Raw genomic sequence first — 22,526 nt, 5'->3', positions numbered from 1 at the left:
TGCTGATAGCGTAGGATCTTTTTGTCAGACACCCTTCCTCCATCGCTCCCTTCCGGAGAAGGAACGGAACGCGAGAATGCTCGGCCGGATGACGTGATGGGACAGATCACTACAGCTACAGTCACACGAACACGCACACAACACAGCGCTCTGCTGTGGGGAGATGTGTAGGGGGGCTTTTACTCACTGCAACACAAACCATGATGCGGATCCAACGCGTGCTTTGATCATATATAACGTTCCGCGCTCCATTCTAACCAGTTCAGTTCGACGAAGTGTCAACCGACGAAGTAGTAGCAGCAAACGCGTTTCTGTTCCGCAAACATCTGTTCCTGCGAGCGGTCTGTGCTTTGCGGCCGGAAACCGGAGTGACAAAAAGCTTCCATCCTTGGGAGTTTTTCGCGGCTGGTTCGCCCTTTCGCCAAAATATCAGGGCTTGCCGTATCCTCAAGCAGGCGGCGAAGGAAATACATACTTTCACATCTCTACACATTCTGGTAATAATCTTTTTTGATCGTGTTAGTGATTCGGTGTGTTTCTGTGTGCGGCTTCCATCACAGTGCATTGCGTGGATAAAGACAGACGCAGGAAAAACAGAGTGATTTGGGCGAGAAAAGCATAGGCGCGCTCCAATTCCAGATTCCAGGGTATAGTGGCAAAAAGTCACCGTCGTCGTTACAGTGGTCACATAGTGGTGAGCTGGTTTTAGCATTGTTGTTTAGCTTTATATTTTCGCCACGAAACAATGGCATTGCAACGAAAACAGCGCACCCTGTTCCGGTTGGTCGATTTACGCTCCTGTCAACGTGCGTGCGATGGACAGAGAGTTGGTCTTTTTCCCCGGGAAACGCCAAAGCGTAGGGAGAAAAATCGATTTAAAAAAACTTTTTTGTTTCAAGAAGACAGATTGGCGTTGGAACCTTTGCAATGTGGAAGATGTTCTTGATTATTGGACTCAACATTTAAGATATGTAATTTCATAAGACAACTTCTACCACGAAATGGTTTTTCGTGTGTAGCCCTACACACGTTGTTCCGAGCGTGCGTCTCCACCTTGATCATCGGCGAGAGGTGAGTTGTAGGTCATATTTCACCGTTAGCCGGAGACACAGGGTGTGAAAAATGATGCGATATTACGTAAAAAAGAAGCATTGCTGGCCATGGAAAACCCCTCGGATTGGCCCTCGAAGAGCACAGCACAGGGCTATACGAGCGTGAGTAGATGCAGCACGAACGTGCACCTTGTCAATGCTGAGGTTGGTGCTGTTGGCTTTGCGAAAAGATAGCATATTCTATACATGCCTGTATCTCATCTTCTCGGCTGAATGAAGGTGTGAAACACCTTCCTTTATCTCGTCCGGAACGGGAATTGATAGCGCGATGGCTTGACGATAAATGCATTCTGCATTGACCGGATCTCGTTTGGCACTTTCAATAAGTAGCTGCATGATCAACACCTGGAAACATTGAATTTAGCAGGCTTTGAAAGTGGTCTACTGCTTACTGCTGAGTAGCGGTTGTCAAGGCTACTCCACCCTCCCTACACAAGTTATGGGAAAATCGTATCTTTATAGTGACTCGAATCCCCAAGTTCCCAATTGGATGGAGTACAATGTGAAATCGTCAATTGCGAATCGTTCTATCACAGAATTGAATATTCCGAATCCCGAGTATGCCAACATTACAGCAAATAGCTCTACGAGAAAGTAAAAGTTAGTGGTAAGCTTTAGTAGCTGGAGCACATTGTATGTATAGAATTTAAGACTAAACAGTATGGTCCATTTGTAGGTATTGGATTGAGAGTATCGGTTTGTGTTTGCGCACCACGAATGGACGGTTGTTTAAATGTATCTTACCATTCAGCATTGTTTGGCAAGTGGAAGCAAATTTACCCGTCCCATCTCGTTTCCCGCTAACAGCGGTACGACATGTGCCACTGGCCACATCGAAGATCGATCCGTGCACGGGTTGCAAAAATAGAGCACCCATTACCAAGCATTTAAAAAAATGCAGTGTTCGCATATATACTTCTGTGTGTTGCTGACGGGAGAAGCGAAATTGGTTTTATTTTTACACGTTGTTCGGCTGTGCTATATCGTTCGCACATCTAACTAAGACTGAGCTTCGATTTATGGGATGCTGAACTCACCTGCTTTCTAATATCCCATGAGCGCATCCTTCGGTGAACTTATATTGCTCGCGAACGTATTATGCGAAAAAGGGTTGAGTGATTGAATTTCGTTTTGTTTGAAAATTCCATTCAAACAGCTCAAAACCCGACACGAATAGCATGCTGTGCAACATAATTCTCCATTGATAGGAAACTGGAGCGATTCGTACACGTTTGTGCCCCATGTGTTAAATGGGAAATGGTTAAATTAAATGATGTTAAAAAACTACACAAATCCAGGAAATGCTATAGCGCGTACCGTTGCAGTTTAAAAGCGAAATGAAAAACAGCTAAAATAATATGTAAAATGCAGTGCTGCACCGCGTTGCATAAGCAACAGGTGAACACTTGCACCCTCGTTCGCAGGCGGAATGTTTTATATGTTAGTATATATGTAGTTTGGTTAGTGTGTGTGTATGTGTAGCGCATATTGCATCGCTCTGTCCCTATCCTCAGCAATAGCGAGGATTGGTTAGTTTTGATAGCATTTCTTAGTTTACCTAATCGTGTGAAAGGTAACCTGATGTGTACCCCATCTCTCCCATCGTAGAAACCCACTGATGGCGAACGAACAAGCTTTCCGTTTCGTTGGCTCGCGGGAAGTGTTTGGACATGTGTGTTATGTAGGAAGAGCAATAAATTATTTGCGAGGGTTAAATATGAAGCATAAAAATCGCTTCCCCCTTTGTTGGGGTGTTCTTTGGGAGCGAGTGAACACTTCTTCAATAAAGCTCTGGTGTCGTTGGTGCCCTTTTTTGTAGGTCACCATTTTGAACGCATAGGAAGCTTCGATCGTCCAGCTGTTGCCATGGTGAAATGGGAATTGTGCTAATTTCTTTGCTCTCCTATTCAATAATGGAAGACAGTTGAGTTGGGAAGTCGATTTTGCGTGTTCCGCGATACGATTGGGCCTAGAGCAAGAAAGTCGTATAGTAATTTCATCAAGCGGTCAATAATTCGGCAGGCTGCGTCGTTATATTTCGGTTAATCTCTTTGTTCATCGTGTTGGGCAGTTTACTGAAGTAGGCTTGGTAACTGACTGCGCTATTCACTGTGGTTGAGTTAGGTTGCGGAAAACCCAATCGATTGAATGTATCCGAGAAGAAAAACATAGCGAAGAATGGGAAGAAAGAAGCGAAGGAAAACACCCACCGGCCAGACAGACAGAGACCGGCCGTGTCAAAATGTTGTGAAGTACGAAGGGCTATAAGGTAAGAAATGGCGAGGGCGAAAGCAGAATGCAACTAGAGCAACTGCCAGTAGCTTTTAGAGTAGTGCGCTGTGTTAAACCGCGTTATAGATACCGGCAACAGTGCAATAAGCTTCAGTTTGCTTACAAATATACTAGCCGGTTGTGGAGGATACCGCATACTTAACACGCACATACGCGAGTTGCGCCAACAATCCAGCCGCAAGCTGTAGAAAAGAGGTTCTTTTCGGCAACACAAACAGTACCCTTCGGACATTGCAATCAAAGCGTTTGGTTATGCGTGCATTTATTGTCTGTGAATATTTAACCCCCCCGAGCACCGTATGATGATTGCAAAGAAGATGGAATTAAATTATCTTGTTTTCGGGTTAATCCACAATTCAAAAACATATAAAAAACAATACATCCATAAACTTACATCTAATGGGACAGCGGTCTTTGGACAATTATGTTTATACAGAAAAAAGAAACACGCAACCACCATTTCCAGTTCTCTTTTTAAGTTGCGCAGCGACGGAACAGCGTAAAGTAAAAACATGTTTATTTCGCCCTACACAAACGAATGTCGGTTGCTTTCAATTTGCCACTAAGTACGAGATAAGCTAAACCCAGGCTCGTGTGCAGCTGTGATCTGTGGTTTTTTTGTTTTTTGTTTGGTTATTTGCTTTCTCGCAGAGCTGTGGTGTATAGTTTATCTGTATTTAATTAAAAAAAACATAACTTTTCAATTTGATCACGTTAACGTCATATCTCCTACCGTTCGAATTTGTTTAAATCAAATTGAACTTGGTGGACGAAATTTGCCTTTTTTCTTCCATTTTTATCGCACATACACGTGATCCAACGGCTGGACAGTGGCTAAGGAAGATCATAGATGCGTTTTGAATTTAACCGGTTTACAAAATCCTTTTGGCCGAAAGATCATTTCCAACCTCTTTTCAACTCCTCCATTAAGATCCAATTGTCTGGTGATTCTGCCTTGATTTGGGAACAAGGGGCTTCAACCTAATTTGATTTCGTGTTGATCGTGGGATTGACTTCCCTCCCGTATTTCTCTCGTGTTGGTGTGCATTGTGCTTACAATATGAATGCAAGCAAGCATGAAACATTGCTCAGTCGCACACAAAAAGCTTAAATGCAATCACTGCTGCAGTGGAGAGCGGACAAGAGTACGTCCAAGCGACGGAGGAACTGTAACACGTGACAGTGAGCTGATGCTGTGACGATCGTTTTGTTCGGTACCGCGAGATGGTGTGTTTCTCTTTCTCATTGTAGCTAGCCAAAGGAGTGAGCCGATTGAATGGGACGTTGGACAAATCGTTCGGAATGGATTTGAATTTGCTGCAAATTGCTTCAAACAATCTCTTCCTTAGGTTGAGAACGTGCTCAAGTGCACCGTGCATGGGTCTGTAACGATACTGTGTCTGTGATTCCACTATCAGACACTGATAACCGGCTTTTTGCTTACGAAGACGATCAGCTGACGGTAGCTCCGAATTGACCTCTCAGGGGTGGTACGCCAGAGAGTAGGTAATTGAGCCTCTTCAACTCATGCGCGCTTACGGAACCACACAGTAACAGATACCGGCACGGCCAGGGTAACGTCACGTTGTTGTGGCAGAAACAAATCGCGCCAGATCCCCCGACAGTGATCGCACACCGATCAATGGTGTCGATTTGACGTGATCGGGTGGGATGCTAAGCACTAGCGCCGCGTGCCATACCAGTGCCTCGCAACGTGCACCTGCATCAGTAGTGTATACAAGCGAATAACAAGAAGCATACATGCGCTACATTATTCTTGTTGTATGACCCCTCTGGGATGGCGTGGACGTCAAAGTTAGAGTTGCCGTTTAACAACATTCCACCTTACGTAGACGTTGGGTCTTATCAGCGCTGGGAATGACTTTCACCTCACGAATAGTGCGAGAATTTGTGCTGACGGGGGTTGATTGTGATACAAGTGGCCGATAAGACTTAGGACATTCTACGGCGATGGGGCGTTTTAGTATCTCCTTGACATTGGTAGTGTTTAGAACGGTTAGAGTGACAGTGACACTGAACTTGCGGTTGTTTTCACAGGTTAGCAGTTAGCACATAATTACCACCAGTGTGTTGTGTGTAGGTATTGCACTACTGGTAGATGCACGATCGTCATTCCCGTCGTATATTTTTGGCATTTTGGCAGTATCCAATTGACACACGGCGCTTTAAAAATAAAAACGCCAATGACGACACGGATCCGAATGTGGTGATAGTGCAGCCGCGCGATACACGGATTAGGCAGTAGGGTTAACTCTTCTAACATAATAGTGAAGAAGCTACAAAACTCCTTCATAGATTAATGCGTTAGATATTACAATACACACATATTTATTTAATGTTGTTTTTCAAAACAAGGCAACTTCAATTATGGCCATCTCTAGGCCATGAAAGGAAACGTTCATTGATATTCATATATGTTTTAGCGTGAGATAGATAGTATGGTATGGTGATGATCGATTCACTATGGCAGCTTAATCATATCTGTTTGTTTTATTGATCATTTGACCAACGTCAGGCTGTGTTGTGGGAAAGACTGCTTAACACATTACAGTTGGGACGGTTATTAAAATGGTGCGCAAAAGGCGGCCTGTGTCCGCACGTGGCCATCGTACGCTGCGACAGTTGCAAAGCTGCTTGCGCAGAATGTTAATAAGCATCGCCACCAGGAAGAACACACCAGGTTTGGTGGACGCGCGACGTACTTTAGGGAGCTCTGTGACGTATATGAGTAGAGTTTCAATGTGACTTTCCGGACCGCATAGTTACTGTGTGCCGGTTCTCTTAAATGCGTTAATGAGACAGTTTGGCGCTTTAATTAATATTTAAGCTTTCTAAAAGCAAAAAAAATCTCACACATGAGTTTTATCGATTCAAAGTGAAGTGCGTCATACCATGGAAAGCACACCAGCTTCGTAGTAGGTTCTTAAGTTGAATAAGCTCGTATCAAGGTTGGGGAGGAAAAAAAACTCTACAGGTGGTCTTTTATGTTTAATTAGCAGCACTTAATTAAGAATGTGGCTTTAGTTTTTTTCTACTTAAATCTTTTTTTTTTAGTTCCCTTTTATGCACGAACGTGAAACGTGCTTATTAGAAGCAATTAAAAAAATATCCTGTAGAAGTGGGTGGGAAAACTAACGAGATCATCAACAGAAATCCCGCATCTTCCACACTTCCAAAAGGAAAATGGAATCAGCTGTGTTTACTATCCTTAGGAATAACATTGTGTCATTCCATCCCAACCCCCAATGCTTGGACGTATCGTATCGATTTTTTGTGCCCCGTCGCAACATCTGGCCGCGAGACGCAGAGGAGCGCCGTGGGTGTGATGGGGCTGGGCAGAGAGATAGGCGCGACGACATCATGTCGGTCTCCCTTTCCATTTTATCGATCCCATCCAGTGCGCGCTGCACAGACAGAAAGTGACCGATAGGGGTGTGGGTGAGATTTTCTCTGCTCTGGCTTTTCGCCAGTGCTCTGCTGAATGCTGCTTAGTTTCCAGTTTTTCCCATATGATGTACCGAGAGAAAAACTATACCGTAGAACACATTTTGGCGAGTAAGAGAATGAGTGAGTGAACCTTGGAGAGGTTGGGAAGTAAAACAAGATATCTAATTATAATCGCACCGTGCTCCCCAATTCCTGTACACTCCGCGGGTTCGATCGTAATTATTTTGTTTACACATTTTATACTCCTAACATGTTTCATAGTTTGCTGTTTATTTAAGCTGTTCCCTAAAGTTCCAGAAGTCAGAATTGGCCGTAAAACATCCTGCAACTACCACGCATGCAGAGAGCCATCCTTTCCTGCGTTGGTGATTGTGCTGTTTTCCCCCGAATTGTGAGAGCAGAGCGAAACTTGTTGTTGCCAATTTTGCAAAGCAATTTCAGCTTTTCCATCAATTGTGCTGTGCTGCCAGTACCACCAACCGCGTTCTACCAAAACTGTTCAGGAATCGAAACAACGAAGACGTGCTTTTTGGGGGTGGTAGTTTAACAGCTTGCGAGGAAATAGCTTGTGTGGAAAAGTTGAAGTAGCTGAAGCAAAATTGTTGTTTGCGTATAAGCGTGTAAGTGTTTTGCTACAACTCTGCTGCTAACGGTGATGGCATTCGCAATTGCGTCTCCAATTTTCCTCTTAACTATGTGCGGGGCGTGCAAAATCCACCCCATTCATGCCATTTGCGTTTGCGTCTCAACGCAAGTACACGCGCGAGCACCGTTGCGTGCGTTGTTTGATTGCGTTTGTGTCGTTCTTGCGTTCTTTGTGTCTTTTGCAGGATTGATTAGTGTAAATGTTTTGATTTTGTTTCTTTTTCTAGTGCATTAAAACAAATTACGACCATTTTTATCGACAAATGGATAGCATTTACATGTCGTGCAGATGATAGAATGATTAGTAATGAGAAGGCTTTTATGTGAAAAAAACAACACCAACTAATTTACATCCCTCGTAAGGGGGAGATGGAAGAGGATCTACTCCTGTCAAATCCCTCGGGAAACAGACTACCATCGCTTCTAAATTGGCTGTGCGTGTGCGACGTTCCCACTCTCCAAACCATCTGTTGCTCCTGAATAATGCACGCGCTGTGAAGGGCATGTGGCAATATGGGTTGGGTCAGACACGGAAAGGGGGTTGTGTGATATGCAATGCAGTGCGTTTTTCACACCCAAAGTGAGGTTTTCAGCATTCGCTGGTTGTGATAAATGTGTAGCTATGTTCCACACCTTTACGCTATGGAAAAGTGGACGCACGCATGTCGAAGGATTTAGTCGTCTCTAAACTATCGAAACAATGGCGATAATGCAAGGAGCATAATTTAAAAAAAAGCATCGCATTTCCCGTGTAATTGGTGTGTATTAAACGAAATTCAATATTCAACACGCAGAGAAAACGCGATTTTCAAGCGATGATATTTTTGTCCATCAACATTGCTTGTGAATATTATCGATTAGCGCACGGGTTCTCGCCGCTGGCTCTCTGGTGCTGCGACTCATCGATGGCCCTGACCTTTTTTTGCATGGTGTGCACAAAAACGGGGAAGCAAAGAAAACGCCTGAATTCACACTCTACATATCCTCGTTGTTGATGTGTCAGGGAAAAATATATCCGCAGTGGCAGCAACACACACAGATAATAAGCTGATCGGCGTCGGTTGTGCGTTTAGCAAGGTTATAATTACAGCCGATTTCGATTTTCTCTTCGCTTCTTAGGCTTGCTCTGCTGGTGGAAGGTTGATAGAAACGTACAGAAAAAAGGTCAAGGGACAAGGATGGCCCCGAACGCAACTGTGGAGGCAACCGGCGTGCTGAACGAGCTTGACGCCGAAACGATCGACGGAGGTTTGGCGAAGGATGTGACCCCGCTGAAGCGTGCGGAAAAGCGCAAGATAAAGCTGGTTTGGAGGAATGTAATTGCATTTGGTTACCTTCATCTGGCCGCCGTTTACGGTGCCTTTCTTATGCTGACATCGGCCCGTCTCTACACTATCGCATTCGGTAAGTTTCCGTGCTGTTGCGAAAGCTGGCCCTCCCCCATTTCTCCCATCGCTGACAAACTCCTTCGTTTCCGCTTTCTTCGCAGCATTTGTTCTGTATGTCGTATCTGGGCTGGGCATTACGGCAGGAGCGCACCGACTGTGGGCCCATCGATCGTACAAGGCGAAGCTACCCCTGCGCATCATACTGGCCGCGTTTAACACGATCGCGTTCCAGGACTGTGCGCTGCATTGGGCCCGTGATCATCGGGTGCACCACAAATACTCCGAAACCGATGCCGATCCGCATAACGCAACTCGTGGATTCTTCTTTTCGCACATCGGTTGGTTGCTGTGTCGCAAGCACCCGGAAGTCATCGCCAAGGGCAAACAATTGGACATTGCGGACTTGGAAAGCGATCCCGTGCTGCGCTTCCAACGCAAGTAAGTACTTTTGCAAAGGAGATCCGGGAGTGGTTCTCACAATATGATGCAATCCGATTGAAATTGCTTGCAATGCGTGCACTAAGCTAGAAATGGCTTACTCATCGGTGCAATGTGCAATAATCGCAATAACTTGGTATGACTAAACCTGTAGAATGGATTAGTAACTAATACTTTTTCTGGCTTTCCTTTCACAGACATTACATGATTCTGATGCCGCTGGCCTGCTTTGTTCTGCCCACGATTGCTCCGGTGTACTTCTGGAACGAAACCTGGACCAATGCGTGGTTCGTTGCCACGCTGTTCCGCTGGACATTCATTCTGAACGTGACCTGGCTGGTGAACAGTGCTGCCCATAAGTGGGGCGATAAGCCGTACGATAAGTGAGTAATCATTAGCAAACGGACCGCGCACGGCTAGACACAGCAGCAGACACGCTTTTCCCATGGGCTATCAAATAGATTGTTTGTGTTTGGACACATCAACATTAAACAAATCAGTTATCCCTCCCCCTATTCGCACTCCTCCCTCTTTATCCACATTATTTGGTGTTTGTTTGTCGTTTGGTTATCAACAGCAATTATAAATTGAGTATTATTATTTTTTCTTCATACCTAAAGGTCTATCTCGCCCTCGGAGAATCGCACAGTGGCTTCGTTCGCTTTTGGCGAAGGATGGCATAACTATCATCACGTGTTCCCGTGGGATTACAAGACGGCCGAGCTGGGCAACTACCGAATGAACCTGACGACGGCATTCATCGATTTCTTTGCCAAGATTGGTTGGGCGTACGATCTGAAGACGGTCTCGCAGGAAATAGTGGAGAAGCGCGTCAAGCGTACCGGTGACGGTACCCACACGACCTGGGGCTGGGGCGACAAGGATCAGGATCAGTACGAGGTGAAACATGCAACCATCATCAACCAGAAGGAGGATTAAAATAATCATCATGCAAGGAGGGGATTAGTGTTACACCGTCCGAGAACACAACATGTTGGCGGAGTGATGATACTGATACACATCTTGGAAAGAATTCATAGAGCTCAAAACTCATTCACGATGAGAAGCAGGGAAGAGGTGCAGAGACTAAAATTGTAATGCTGTGTGATAGAAAAGAAATCGAATGAAGGAAAACAAATAGGTGGGTGTGTGTGGGGCGAGAACTCGCAGTTCTATTTAGAAGTTGCGAGACACAAAACAAATGGGAAAGATGGTTTACAAACTAATGCTCGAAGCAAAGAATAATAACATCAACAAAGGCTGGTTCACATAAGTTACGTAACGTTAAAAACACATCCCCAAACGCAAAACGCACTTACCGATTAGGAACACATGATCGGAAACTAAAGGCCGTACATTTTGGAAAGTAAGAATAATGTCAGATTGTCATTTGCACTTTCGTTACGCAACACCAGGCGTACCACAACAGATAATGGATGCGATATTGAAAAGAAAACAGGGTTTAACGTTAGTAGGGTTCCAGGATTGCGTGGGGACAAGGGTAGAAGCCTCCATTTAATGCACGGCACTGAGCCATCCATTGATTTAACCCAGTTTGTGACAGAAAGATTGGTGTAGCGAAAAGAAGTAACTTACCTCCCACAAGGGTTTGTGAGACAACAACACGTACGGCGGCAACTCTTTGTGATAGGAGCAAATGTTTGTTTTGCTTGTTTTGTTCTTCAAGATGAGCGCACTCTAGAGATTAGCTTCCATGTTCTGCCACATCCTTCGGATTAGTAATATGCGCTGATACAGTTCAAAACGGAAACTAGTGACTGTTCCAGTATAGTTAGGCGCGTGGGGTGGGCACGATTTTTTGGTTAAATAGTTTGTAGTAAGAGGGGTGGGATTTGGACGCCAATTTCGAACCGGTGTGGTTCATCGATGTTTCGAAAGTTCAATTTGCGTAGCTATAAGTTAGTAATTTATTGTTCAACTCCTCCCTCTGCGAGGGGTCACACCATGGCGCCATGCAATGAAGTTTTTCTCTCTCTTCGGGGTTAGAATTGTGTGTAATCTTTCTATACTCTCTGGAACAATACATTGCAGCAGTGCGAGCAATTGGTTGATATATTGTAAAAGTTCGTTAACATTTGAGAGGCCATCACCATCGGCAGAAACAGCAGCGCATTCTTGACGAAGCGGAGATACAGAGTTGGAGTTAGGCATACAATTGAATTGATTGGAGAGTCGGAGGAACTTATCTATGCATGTTGTGTGTAGGGTTGAAATAAAATGGAAAGCGTATACATTAGAATACAGGCGCCATGCATTGATTACTGTACCTGAAGTCCGGATAACTCTAGACCAAGGTCATGATACTCAGGAAGCGTAATTACAGTACAGAGTTACTGTAAACAATTACATGTTTGTTCGCTTTTGTTTCTTCGCATTTTGCTCGCCGTAATATGCGAACTTTCCGAAATCCTGTTCCGTTGGTGCGGCTAGAGATCGGAAATCTTTTCCGATCACAATCTGGGTTAGATCGTGTGATCAGCTTGAGTGAATCGAGATGGAATTCTAAAAGACAGCTCGGTTTAAGACTGTTCTTCGCTTTTGTAAAGTGAAATGAACATCGAGGAGAAGGCTGAATAACACCAAATGCACTTATATACGCAAGGACTTGGCGAGTAATGGGACAACGTTCCATCGGGCAGGCATATCGAGCAAGAATGGGGCTTTTCAACGAATTGGCTTTATTATTGTACAAGATCCGGCACCATTTATCTCTAGCTTGCACTTCAACGTCAAGAACTATTATCGAACTCGAATATTATCGAACCAGGGATGGTGTGTTAAAACAGTCCTTAACAGTCAGCGTTGAAATAAATAAAACTAAACAACGCACAACTCTTGTTCAACGGCTGATTCTAGTTCCCCGCATCTAACTTCCTTGTGAATCAAGCTACATCAAAGAGAGAAATCGGCAACGAAAATGAGGAAAAGCGATTGGGTGGAAAGAATATTTTATTAAATCAAATGTAAAAAACACACAAAAATATTAAATGTTAAATACATAATTTCACGTTAGCAGCGACAACGTGAATAAGAACAGAACGCAGAACAAATAATCCCTTTTTTAACTAATTGAATAGTAAAATGAAAAGTAAAAGAACAAAAAAAAAACTTCGTAATATACACACATACACACAGAATAAACCCTAAACACAGCACAAGAAACACATAGAAACTTTTCACAAAACCAGAGATAATGTGAAAAATTGAACAAACTCTAACCGGTATTCGGAAGTACAGTTTTAATCGTAATAATACATGCGAAATCGAACAAATAGCATACGCTTAAAACGGCAGCAAAATGAAAAAGGAAGAGAGAGAGAGAGAGAGAGAGAAAGAAAGAAGGTGATGAAGAGAGAGAGAGAGAGAGAGAGAGAGAGAGAGAGAGAAGGGGGAAATTTGCTGGAAAATAAAATCTAGTACCGAGTTCCAACAAATTGTTTCCCCCGGTGACGGCAGAGTCCATCAGGTTCCGTTTTCTTCGATCTTCCCCTCGGCGACTCGTAAGAATCAATCACTAATCGTACAACCTTTAAAAATCAAGAATCGTGTCCTTACGCTCCGGGACTACACGGAGGCTAGTGGCCTGTGGGAGAAATTTGGTAGTCTTACCGTACTTAAATATATTTAGAATAGCAAGAAAACCAGACGATAAGAAATAAGGTGTTTTTTGTTTCTTCTAATTGGCAGGCTATATGCCTAAGATGTGGTGATGTTCCAATTTACTTATCTGCTACTATTAAGTCATAATAAAAAGACTCTTGTCCACGCTTGCGTGCACGGATGATACGCGTGTAGAGCGACAACTTGTGCACTACGAAGGCGACGGCGAATTAGGGATGTGTTGGACAGTGTTGCGCGATTGATCGTAACTGGTCTTTTGCTAGCAACGGCCGAAAGGTTTCTATGGTACTGTATGTTTTTAACTTGTCCTTCCAATTCTTACTATCGGCCTGAACAGTGATCTAATTAAAGGACTACTAATGGATGTTTTCTTGTAATCAAAGAACTAACTTCAGGCCAATCAGTAGCTGTGTACGCTCCTTCTTTGTGTGGTGTAAGTTCTATCTACAGTTTCGCTGCAAACACAAATGAAACCCTGAAGATATAAATGTCAATGTTTTCTTCCATTACTTGCAATATACTTGCTTGTGACACGGAACAGGATTCCCATGGGTCATGTTGGATAGGAAAAACAGAAATTTTAGTAAACCTCTGGTTAGATAAATTTGTTGTATTTTTGCTAGCATTTTCTTTTCTTTTGATGACCGATCTAAATGCAAACCTGCGTGTAGATTTTCGAGTATTTAACCTTATTCATCATCTGCTCTAAATGCGCTAAATTTGTTTAAAAAGTTGTAAAACTCGGCTGGTAGTAGTGGCTGTACACCCATGTCCCAAAATAGAGCACCTATTTCACATATCCTCGATAGTATAGTGGTCAGTATCCCCGCCTGTCACGCGGGAGACCGGGGTTCGATTCCCCGTCGGGGAGAAACATTTTTTTCCGTTTTAATCCTTTGAATATATTTTCCTTCTCTTAACTAATACATGTTACAAAAATGGTTCATGATATTACATAAAACCTAATTTTTTCTTTCGTCTCATTTTTCCGGTAAAGATAACAACATATTGCATAACATGTAATTAAAAATTGAGCTTTTAAAGCTTACTATTTAGTAAAAATGGATACGTGAGCCTGTACAAGTTTAAATTGACTTTATACAACCGTCGCATTGGGTTATAGTTTCGATTCATGTGTCATCTCTGCCTTTTCCCAATCTGCCAGTTTACGCTCCTTGACTCCACTGAAGCTTCCGCCACGGCCGATCCCTTGCCGGAATTTTTCCGCCCCTTGTTTCGCTTCCTGCAGCAACTCGACAGAAACGTTCGATGCCTCGCGTTCTAGTGCTTCCTCCAACGATTGAGCTGAGAAGGTACCATAATACGCTGAATCGCGATCATGACGGATGCATAACTGTGGATACTTTGCTATGCTCATCGCTAGGTTGTAAGCCTGTCCGAGTCCTGCTCCGACGGCCACAACTCGATTGACCAGTCCGATTTCGAGCGCTTCCTTAGCGGATACCGTCCGTCCAGTAAGGATCAAATCTAATGCTCGCGAAAGGCCAATCAATGCTGGCAACCGGACCGTTCCACCATCAATCAGTGGTACACCGAACCGTCGATTATAGAATCCAAGCATGGCATTTTCCTCCATTACGCGCAAATCACACATTAGCGCTAGTTCCAGCCCTCCGGCCACACAGTACCCAGTGATGGCACAAACAAGCGGTTTCCGTATCATTCGTCTCGTGGGACCCATCACTCCTTCCGGGTTGTGAACAATGGATTGTGTCTTCAGTGGGTCGTCGTGTTGTCCTGCCAGCTCACTCAGGTCATACCCAGAGCAAAAGCTACCACCAATTCCGTGCAGCACTCCAACGTCCGCCTTGGGATCATTCTCGAAGTCAGCAATTGCGGCCGATAACTTCATGCCCGTCATCGAATCGATAGCATTGCGCACCTTTGGTCGGTTGATACCGATCAATGTAATGTTGTTTTCCTTCTCGACGACGATAGAGTCTGCCATTCGCTCTAAAAATCGGTACCCAAGACGAGAATCATCAAAGTAGCAGTAGGATGATGGATTTCATCCTTCGTGTTTACCTTTCCCTAGATCGTCCACCACAGTTGTACACCCACGGGAAAGAATTTTTAGTTTGTTCCTGCTTATGACCTGCCCACAACGATAGCTTTTCAACACATTCATGGCCATTTGCTGGCTAAAAGACGTGTTGATAACAGCTTAAAGATAAGCCAAATTGCGTCCACAGAGTTTTAACAAAATCGAACACCGCCGGTGTTTTTGGTATGTTTTGACATTTCTCCAACGTAAACAAACCTCAACACACATAGGCTAAGCCCACGGTCATTTGGAGGATTTTATATGAATAAAATTTATCCAAAAACTATTTCATTCTCCAAGCAAAATCACATTTCAACGCGCTTAAAAACGTGTATTCACTGTTGAAGCAAACATTCGAGACCAACAGTACGCAAAACATATGATTTTAAACACAAAACTGCTAACGGTGCTGTCGGAAAACAAGGCACAGCAGACAGCGTTATAGTGCGTTACATCGTTGGATAGGTAGTGTCGGAATTTCAAAACGACGGTTAAGCTTGGACATGGTAGTTCTATTTCAAACGAGCACATTCGATGATTCATGTGCTTTCACCATAATAAAAGTAAATTATTTTAAACACTTTCGTTCTTTTGAACATTGAACTGCATTTCTTTATTATCGCTTTCGTACATTCGTCTTGCATACTGCAGCAATAGAAATGTGTTACGCTTATTGCCACAGGTCCTTTCAGTTCGTATCACTTGCGCTCGTGAACGGTCGTACTTTTGTGGTTCAATTTTTCTACACATGCAGCTCCTAGCCAATTCCAATTCCTTCACAAACGTAGCTCTCTGCCAGTGCAGCAAGCTTTGTAGCTCTTTTTGTTTTATTCTTGTACCTCCAGCCAGAATCTTTCCCTGTCGCATGCTTAACGTGTTTGGGGCGGGGATTTGTTCTGTAATATTTTACGCAAAAATGATGTACATTTCCGTGTTTTTTCCCATCTAAAAGCGCAATTGAAACACATTCTATTTCCACCCGGGGGTGCTATAAATGTTTGTTGTTATTTTTCTGTAAGCCCACTCGGCAAGCAGTCAACTTTCTCAGTAGCTGAAGCAAAAACGAAGATCTTTCAAGTTGTCTTCCACTAATGAACGTACTAATCTTTCCACTGATGACTAACGGGTTTCTTTGCGGACATTAAAAGCATTGTCCAGCGCACATCAAAAGACGTTTCTTCAAATCTGGATGGATACGTTGCGAAGGAAACATAACTTGTGTTTTCAATTCTATTCCGCATCTATTCCGTTTATTGTAAACATATAATAAAAGACGTTATATTTTGATGGGCAATCGACTAGGCAAGGGAATTGCCTCACGCGAGAGCAGAAATTACCAGAGACATGTTCAACTGCACACTCGAGAGAAGCACCAAATGAATGGACCTAGCCACACTTGTTACCAAATTAGTCTAAAATGTACGGAAAATCTACACCATTGCACAACGAGAAGGACAGGTATGTACAAAGGTAAGTAAATGTTTGTATTGTTCTTCTCTATGGATCTTTTGCTGTGGCAGCTACTTCTCTACAACAATATTTTTATGGGTTTGTGGTTTTTTTGTGGTGTTAAAACATTGCCTTTTTTGTTGGTTTTTTCACTGATTTTTTTTTATTAGACTCCTGCTCTTTGGGAAGCTGTTCCTTCTGCTCTTGGGAAGTACTGGCAGCCAAGCTGGCGGACGTATGCGGTGTAAAATATTTCTTATGCTGAGTCGTTACATTTGTTTGTTTGTTTTTCCGTTCTTACTAATTTTCCAATATAAGTGAGCCATTTATTACAGTTTGTATACAAAAACACAAATTCCAAATCAAACTGTAAACTAACATACGTAAACGAGCGATATGCAAACGATACCGTTGGATGGAATTTCATATTTGGCTTTAGTGTCGTTTTTTCATCATGTTTGTAGAGCTGTAGCACTCACTTCTGTACTGCGTTTGAAACAAAACGCTCTATTGCGTTTGACGATGGCATTTTCCGCATGGGCTTGTCGTACTAAAATGGGCTTACATTTTTTTTTGCGAAATTTTCTTCTTATTCTTCCACTGCCCGAGTTGGTTAAAGAAAAAGGTGTTATTTTTAAGCTTCGCAATAATGTTTTGCAGTATTTTTTTTGTACCACACAGTTTCCAGTTACTGGTTGGGTGATTTTGGGCGAAATTTGAACTAAACGCAATAAAACTTTCCTAATCACTTAGTACAGTGTTTTTTTTTTACTAGAGACAACAGAGAGCAAAAAGCGATGAGGCTAGAAAATGTACAGCTTGCAGCAAGAGAGTATAAAATGGTGTAAAACAGTTGCTTAAAATTAAACCACAGCATCGTTAACGTAACAGTAACGCACAGAAAACAGCAACAGAAAGTAACGTACGCGACTGTAAAAGGCGTGTATCATAATATTGCACCAATATGGAGATCGACTGAGATGATCCTAGCAACCGGATATTGCGCTCCTCGCGTATTTACAAACAGCAAACAATGGGGTCTTAAAAAGTTTACATAAATATGGGACAAAGGGGCAATCTTCCTATAGTTACATGGCCACCCGTGGCCACCCCATCGCACCGGTGACAAACGTACAGTATGTATGGTAATGGATGATTTTGTGTAATTGAACTACGCATAATATGTTTAAGTACACGCACCGATTGATAACTAGGCAAAAGAAATGGGTGAACTGGTTCCTGCTTCGTTTCATGTTTGGTAACCTAGGTGTGTGAGTTTAGTTTTGTCTTACGTCCCGGGTCGTATCGTTTAAGACGGTTACAAAAGGTACAAAAATCGTAATGCTTCTACTATTCCCACCAATGGCGTTATTTACATTTTTCGCTACAAAATGCACCAGCCGATTTGTCTCAAACCTCACTGTCACGCTACAAAATACTCTTGCGGTTCGCGGCTCTGGCCTGACTAGAAGACACGCTGGATCATGAGTAGATAAGAAATGGCTAACCCACAAGCTAATACAGCGCTGTAACAAAAGGTAATAAAGTGTTGTCAGAAATTGTTTCAATATTGCAACCATTAGCTAAGAGCGACTACAGCACGCAATGGACGTTTTCCCGGTACGTTCGGTGACTTCTTTAATGCTGGCGCACGCAATGAATTCGAAAAGCAATTGTCGGCTCCCTCGCTGGACAGTTGCCGTATAAAACCTAACCCCCACAATATGGAAACGCGTTTGATGTTTTCAGTTTAGCTAATTTCATGTTATCTAACAATTTGTGGTCACCTTACGCGCCATGGCCATGTGTTGGGCTGAAGGTAGGTTGGCGTTGTGGCTTCTATTAAAACAATAATTATAATGGAATATTACACCCTGCACAGTTTTGCTGCACGGCAGCTTCGTCTCGTCGTCCAAATTCATTTCCCAACTATACAAGAAAGCGTCGCCTAATGGGTTTCTCCTCATTTCATTCATTTAAAATGCGTCCTTAATCCCCAAAAGATGCTTTAGAAAAGAACACAGAATTCGCATCCTATCCCGTATTATGTTCGTACTTTTCCGAACATGACCATTCTTCTCAAACTCGACCGTCTTACGATGATGTTTTGTTTTTGCTTATGCATTACACTAATGTTAATGATATGTGATACGATGAAAATGATCGACATGGAGTAACAATTGGCGAATGAGTAATGAGGTGACATGAAAATGGGAGTTGAGGCTAGTCAAGTGGGCGAAGTCGGCACTTCTCCAAGACAACAGCAAACGACAACGACAGCATACGGGGTGGACAATGGTTAAAGCTCACACCGAAAGATGACTAAAGCAACATATCGAACTATCCCGGATGCATGAAGCGCAATTATTAACAACGCGAATTTTACAACACCTCTACGCCGCTCCTGCACAGCGCCAATCGTTTGTGATATGTAGAGCACTTTGTTTGGTGGCCGGCGAGGTGCCATCACTGCACCACATCAGTGAGTGGGGAGTGGCAATATTTTAAGGCGATTAGTACTTGGTGACTCGGTCGTGGACGCCGGCATGCAAAACGAAGCAAAGCGCACACTATTTAAGTCGCTGTGTTACGTTGGCCAGTGCGACAGCAAACGCTTGCAGCGCCGAGAATGGGTACTGAAAGTCGAGCGTATATGCGTTACCATCGATGCGTCCAAACTGCATAACCTAAAAGTGTAAACAAAACAGAACAGGTTAGTCGAAGGAGTTTGGGTTGGTACGCTTCTCAGGAGACTGAGACTGTGAACTGATCTTTGCCACGGTGTGCGTACCTGTTTACCACGAAATTCGATTTGAAAGTTTTTCGCCGATTCCTGCGTAACGCGCCCTCCGAAATCTAGCTGATAGACTTGACTGTTCTCATTCCACATCGGGGCCTTATTGTGCATCACAAACTCGCGCCGTACCGGGGCGGGTGATTGCGAAGAGCTGGCCACACCGTTCGGTTCGATTTTTCCACGCTTTAGCTGTAAAAGGTAGATCACAATCGCAAGGATGACGTGTTACTGCTTCTACTACTAACTTACTGCTACTAACCTTCTGTCGTAGCTGTGCCTTCTGGAACGTTTCAAGGTCTCGGTACTGTTTCGCGCTTGTACTGCCACTGCTGTCATCCGTGTGGTTACTAGGGCTGCTGTGATTGTGGCTACCACCACCACCATTCTCATCGTCTGAGCTTTCGGTGTGCTGCTTTTTCCGCTGCCTCCGATTTAGCAACGGAGAGTTCAGAATGTGCCTTATGGGTGAAGCACTCTGATGCCGTTTGCTTTTTTTGCTTGGTGTTGGCGATGCCGGAGAACTTCGCGCAAGCCGGGCTGGTGATGCAGGTGGTGTAGACTGACGACCACCGTCCTCCATATCGCGCCATCTACTTATAAGCCCGGTCGGTCCACTATGTCCCGATCCACTCGGTCGTGGATCTTCCGTTTGTGACGATGCGGAGGCCATCCCAGCGGATGATTCACCGCCATCTATCGACGGCTCGTTACTCGGTCCCGGGCAACTTCCGTTGCGACGATGCTTCTTCGGCGAATCGACAGAGTCTGCTTTACCGTGCTTGTTGTGGCGGTTTGCGTTCCATCGCAGCAGAATCGGTGTGCTGGATTCGCTCGGTGGTTTACTGGAGTCTGCTCCGCTTTCCAGTGCTTTGGCTTGTCGGTTGCGCCGTGAAAACAGTGGACTATCGGTGAAGCTCGTTACGATCCGGGCCACCGAACGGGAAGGTGTGCTATTGGACGGAGCTGGTGCTGCGGATGGGTCCGGAATACCTGCCGGACATTCGCTACTTGCTACCTGTGACTGTTGCAGGTTCTGTTGCTGATGGGTGGATGATGATTTACGATCGAAAAATCCGCCACCTTTCCCCGAGGACGTAACTGCACCGTTGGAGTCTTTCCCGTTCGAGTGATCTCCGTAGTGATTACTACAAGCGGATCGGATATACTGACCAAGAGTGGTACGTTTAGCTTTGGGTGGTGCCTGCGGTGGCTTTCCGGCGCTCACCGTATCATGGCCGTTTGCAATCACCTGCGAATCAGTCGACGAGGTTGTACTCGGTACACTCACCGAAGGTTCTTTTCTACAGTCATCAGCCGGCATATCCTGAACGACACCACCTTTTCGACACTTGACACAAATGGGTTCGGTGGAGTTAACCGTTGGAGAGATCTGCTTGCAAATGGAGCAACTTTTTGGCCTTTCTTTACGATTCAGTACTGGAGTTTTCGATCCACCCTGGCCGGATACCCCCGGGCCAAACTTCATCGGTGCACCTTTCCGTGCGAGTATACCGCTAACCTCCTTTAAACAACTCTTCCCACCAGCAATCAGTTGATCGGACGAAGAATATTCGGTTTCATTTTCGGATAGTTCGTTCACCTTCGGCATCTGGCGAAACAGGTTGATAAGATCTCGGTTTAGGTTGGGTACATCCTGTAGAATGTCCGAGCAGGAGTCAAGGCTTTTGGATTTTGCGTCCACCCGTAATCTGGTCGCTTGGCGCAGCTCGTCTAAGTTGCGTTTGTATTTTTTCTGTCGCTTCTTATCGACTAGTACGAGTCGCTTATAAGGTGCATCACGTCGCATCATTGAGAGTGCCTCCTCGCCCGGTACAATCGTCATGTTGTCCAGATATCCGACACTGCAGCTACGCGTAATTGAGTCGGGAATACGGGTAGACGTAGCTCCGGAAGAAGCCACAGGGATGAAAGGCATCATCGAGGCAACGGTAGGAGTCCGGTGCATACCGCCTATCGTTTCCGACATGGGTGTCTCTAGTCCGTTCGTATCTACAGCGGTTGGCGGTGCAGCGGAAGAAGCTACATTAGTGGTAGAAGGAGCCTGTATCGCATTCGGAACGACAACAGTAGCCGATGTACTGGGCGTCGATTCTTCATCGATGAATTTGAGGTTTTGCTTTTTCGGTGTACATCGGGCATTGACTAGTTGTGTGTCTTTCCCACTGCTACCGTTCGTGCACATCGCGCGGTTTGTATCCGCACGATCAAGGTTGAGATTTAAGTTTAATGGCATTGTCGTATTCACTGTGCCACGTCCATGATGGTGATCGGATGACACAAGGGCACTCTTCACCTGCACCAAGCTACCAATGTAGTCGTTATTGCTTGAATAGCTCATAAGCGTCGTCTGTCCTGCTGGTGGGCGATCGAAAATAATATCACTCGGTGCAACAGCGTTCTTGGGCGACTGAAGCGTTGGCACGGAACCCTCACAGTACAGTGGACTGATGGCAACGCGTGATTGATTGCTGGAGGCGGATGATGGCCGACTAACGAGACTGTACCCAATGCTTTGCCGCGGAGGAGTTCGTGCGGCTGCACTGTGAAGATCGCTAACGACTACAACGGATGATTCTGCCCCATCCGTATCGTCCTCGTACGATTCGGCACGTGCAAGTGGACCCAACCCCGGGACTCCATTGCGAGAGAGTCCTCCGCTTGCCGATGAACATCCGGCCAATGCAGATGGTTGATGCTGTTGCCGGCGAGGCCGCGAAGGAAAGCGATTCGGACGTGGAGACATCGGCGCAATTGGAGGCGCACTTTCGTTCAGCAATTTTCGGCTAATAGCACCGGAACCGGAACTATCTCTAGAGGACGTGCCTAACGATTGGCCGTGTGTTCCATTGGAATGGTGTTGTGAGTGATGTTGCAATTGATGTGTGTGCTGTTGATGATGCTGATGTTGTTGCAGCTGTTGCTGATGCTGCTGATCTTCCTCGTCTTCGGAAAAAATGTTCGGATTAAAGTTGGGATCCGGACCGGTGGGGAAGTCATCGCGCAGCTCGGTGATGACTAGCTTCATCTGGCGAGGCTGGAGATGTAGTAGCGAAGTTTTGTATGTGACCTGCCCGAGATTAGCCGGCAGAGTTTTGGCTAGTCCATGTATCTTAAACTTCGTTCCCCAGATGTTGGACGTTACTTCGACAAGCTTCACATGCTGAAAGATACGATACGAACAAAACTATATTGCAGCATTCTGCACGGTA

At 44.6% G+C, this 22,526-nt stretch overlaps 3 protein-coding genes and 1 non-coding gene across 4 annotated transcripts in view; 2 read left to right on the top strand and 2 right to left on the bottom strand.

The window, feature by feature from the left end:
- Positions 1 to 238: 238 nt before the first annotated feature.
- On the top strand, positions 239 to 12,107 carry LOC128310199 (acyl-CoA Delta-9 desaturase-like). The gene is made up of 5 exons (XM_053046782.1): positions 239 to 497; positions 8,637 to 8,921; positions 9,007 to 9,343; positions 9,541 to 9,726; positions 9,964 to 12,107. Exons 2-5 carry the CDS (start codon positions 8,696 to 8,698, stop codon positions 10,280 to 10,282), a joined length of 1,068 nt encoding a protein of 355 aa, XP_052902742.1. The 5' UTR covers positions 239 to 497; positions 8,637 to 8,695; the 3' UTR covers positions 10,283 to 12,107.
- Positions 12,108 to 13,784: 1,677 nt separating this feature from the next.
- Positions 13,785 to 13,856, top strand: Trnad-guc (transfer RNA aspartic acid (anticodon GUC)). Its single transcript has one exon. It is a non-coding gene; the product is annotated as a tRNA-Asp (tRNA).
- Positions 13,857 to 13,869: 13 nt separating this feature from the next.
- LOC128297864 (short-chain-enoyl-CoA hydratase-like) lies at positions 13,870 to 15,140 on the bottom strand. Its single transcript, XM_053033577.1, has 2 exons — positions 15,032 to 15,140; positions 13,870 to 14,959 (listed from the first exon to the last, which is right to left on the bottom strand). The coding sequence occupies exons 1-2, from the start codon at positions 15,138 to 15,140 to the stop codon at positions 14,103 to 14,105; spliced, it is 966 nt and encodes a 321-aa protein (XP_052889537.1). The 3' UTR covers positions 13,870 to 14,102.
- Positions 15,141 to 17,816: 2,676 nt separating this feature from the next.
- LOC128310801 (uncharacterized) overlaps positions 17,817 to 22,526 on the bottom strand; it is a 34,366-nt gene continuing 29,656 nt past the window's right edge. Inside the window, 3 exon segments of the mRNA XM_053047522.1 lie at positions 17,817 to 19,186; positions 19,291 to 19,485; positions 19,556 to 22,477. Of these exon segments, the coding sequence (XP_052903482.1) occupies positions 19,070 to 19,186; positions 19,291 to 19,485; positions 19,556 to 22,477 (3,234 nt within the window). The 3' untranslated portion in view covers positions 17,817 to 19,069.

Source organism: Anopheles moucheti, chromosome 2, assembly GCF_943734755.1.
Source record: "Anopheles moucheti chromosome 2, idAnoMoucSN_F20_07, whole genome shotgun sequence".
In the NCBI taxonomy this organism is placed as follows: domain Eukaryota; kingdom Metazoa; phylum Arthropoda; class Insecta; order Diptera; family Culicidae; genus Anopheles; species Anopheles moucheti.
The sequence above is the reverse complement of the archived record's forward strand: the minus strand, read 5'-3'. Positions and strand labels throughout refer to the sequence as shown.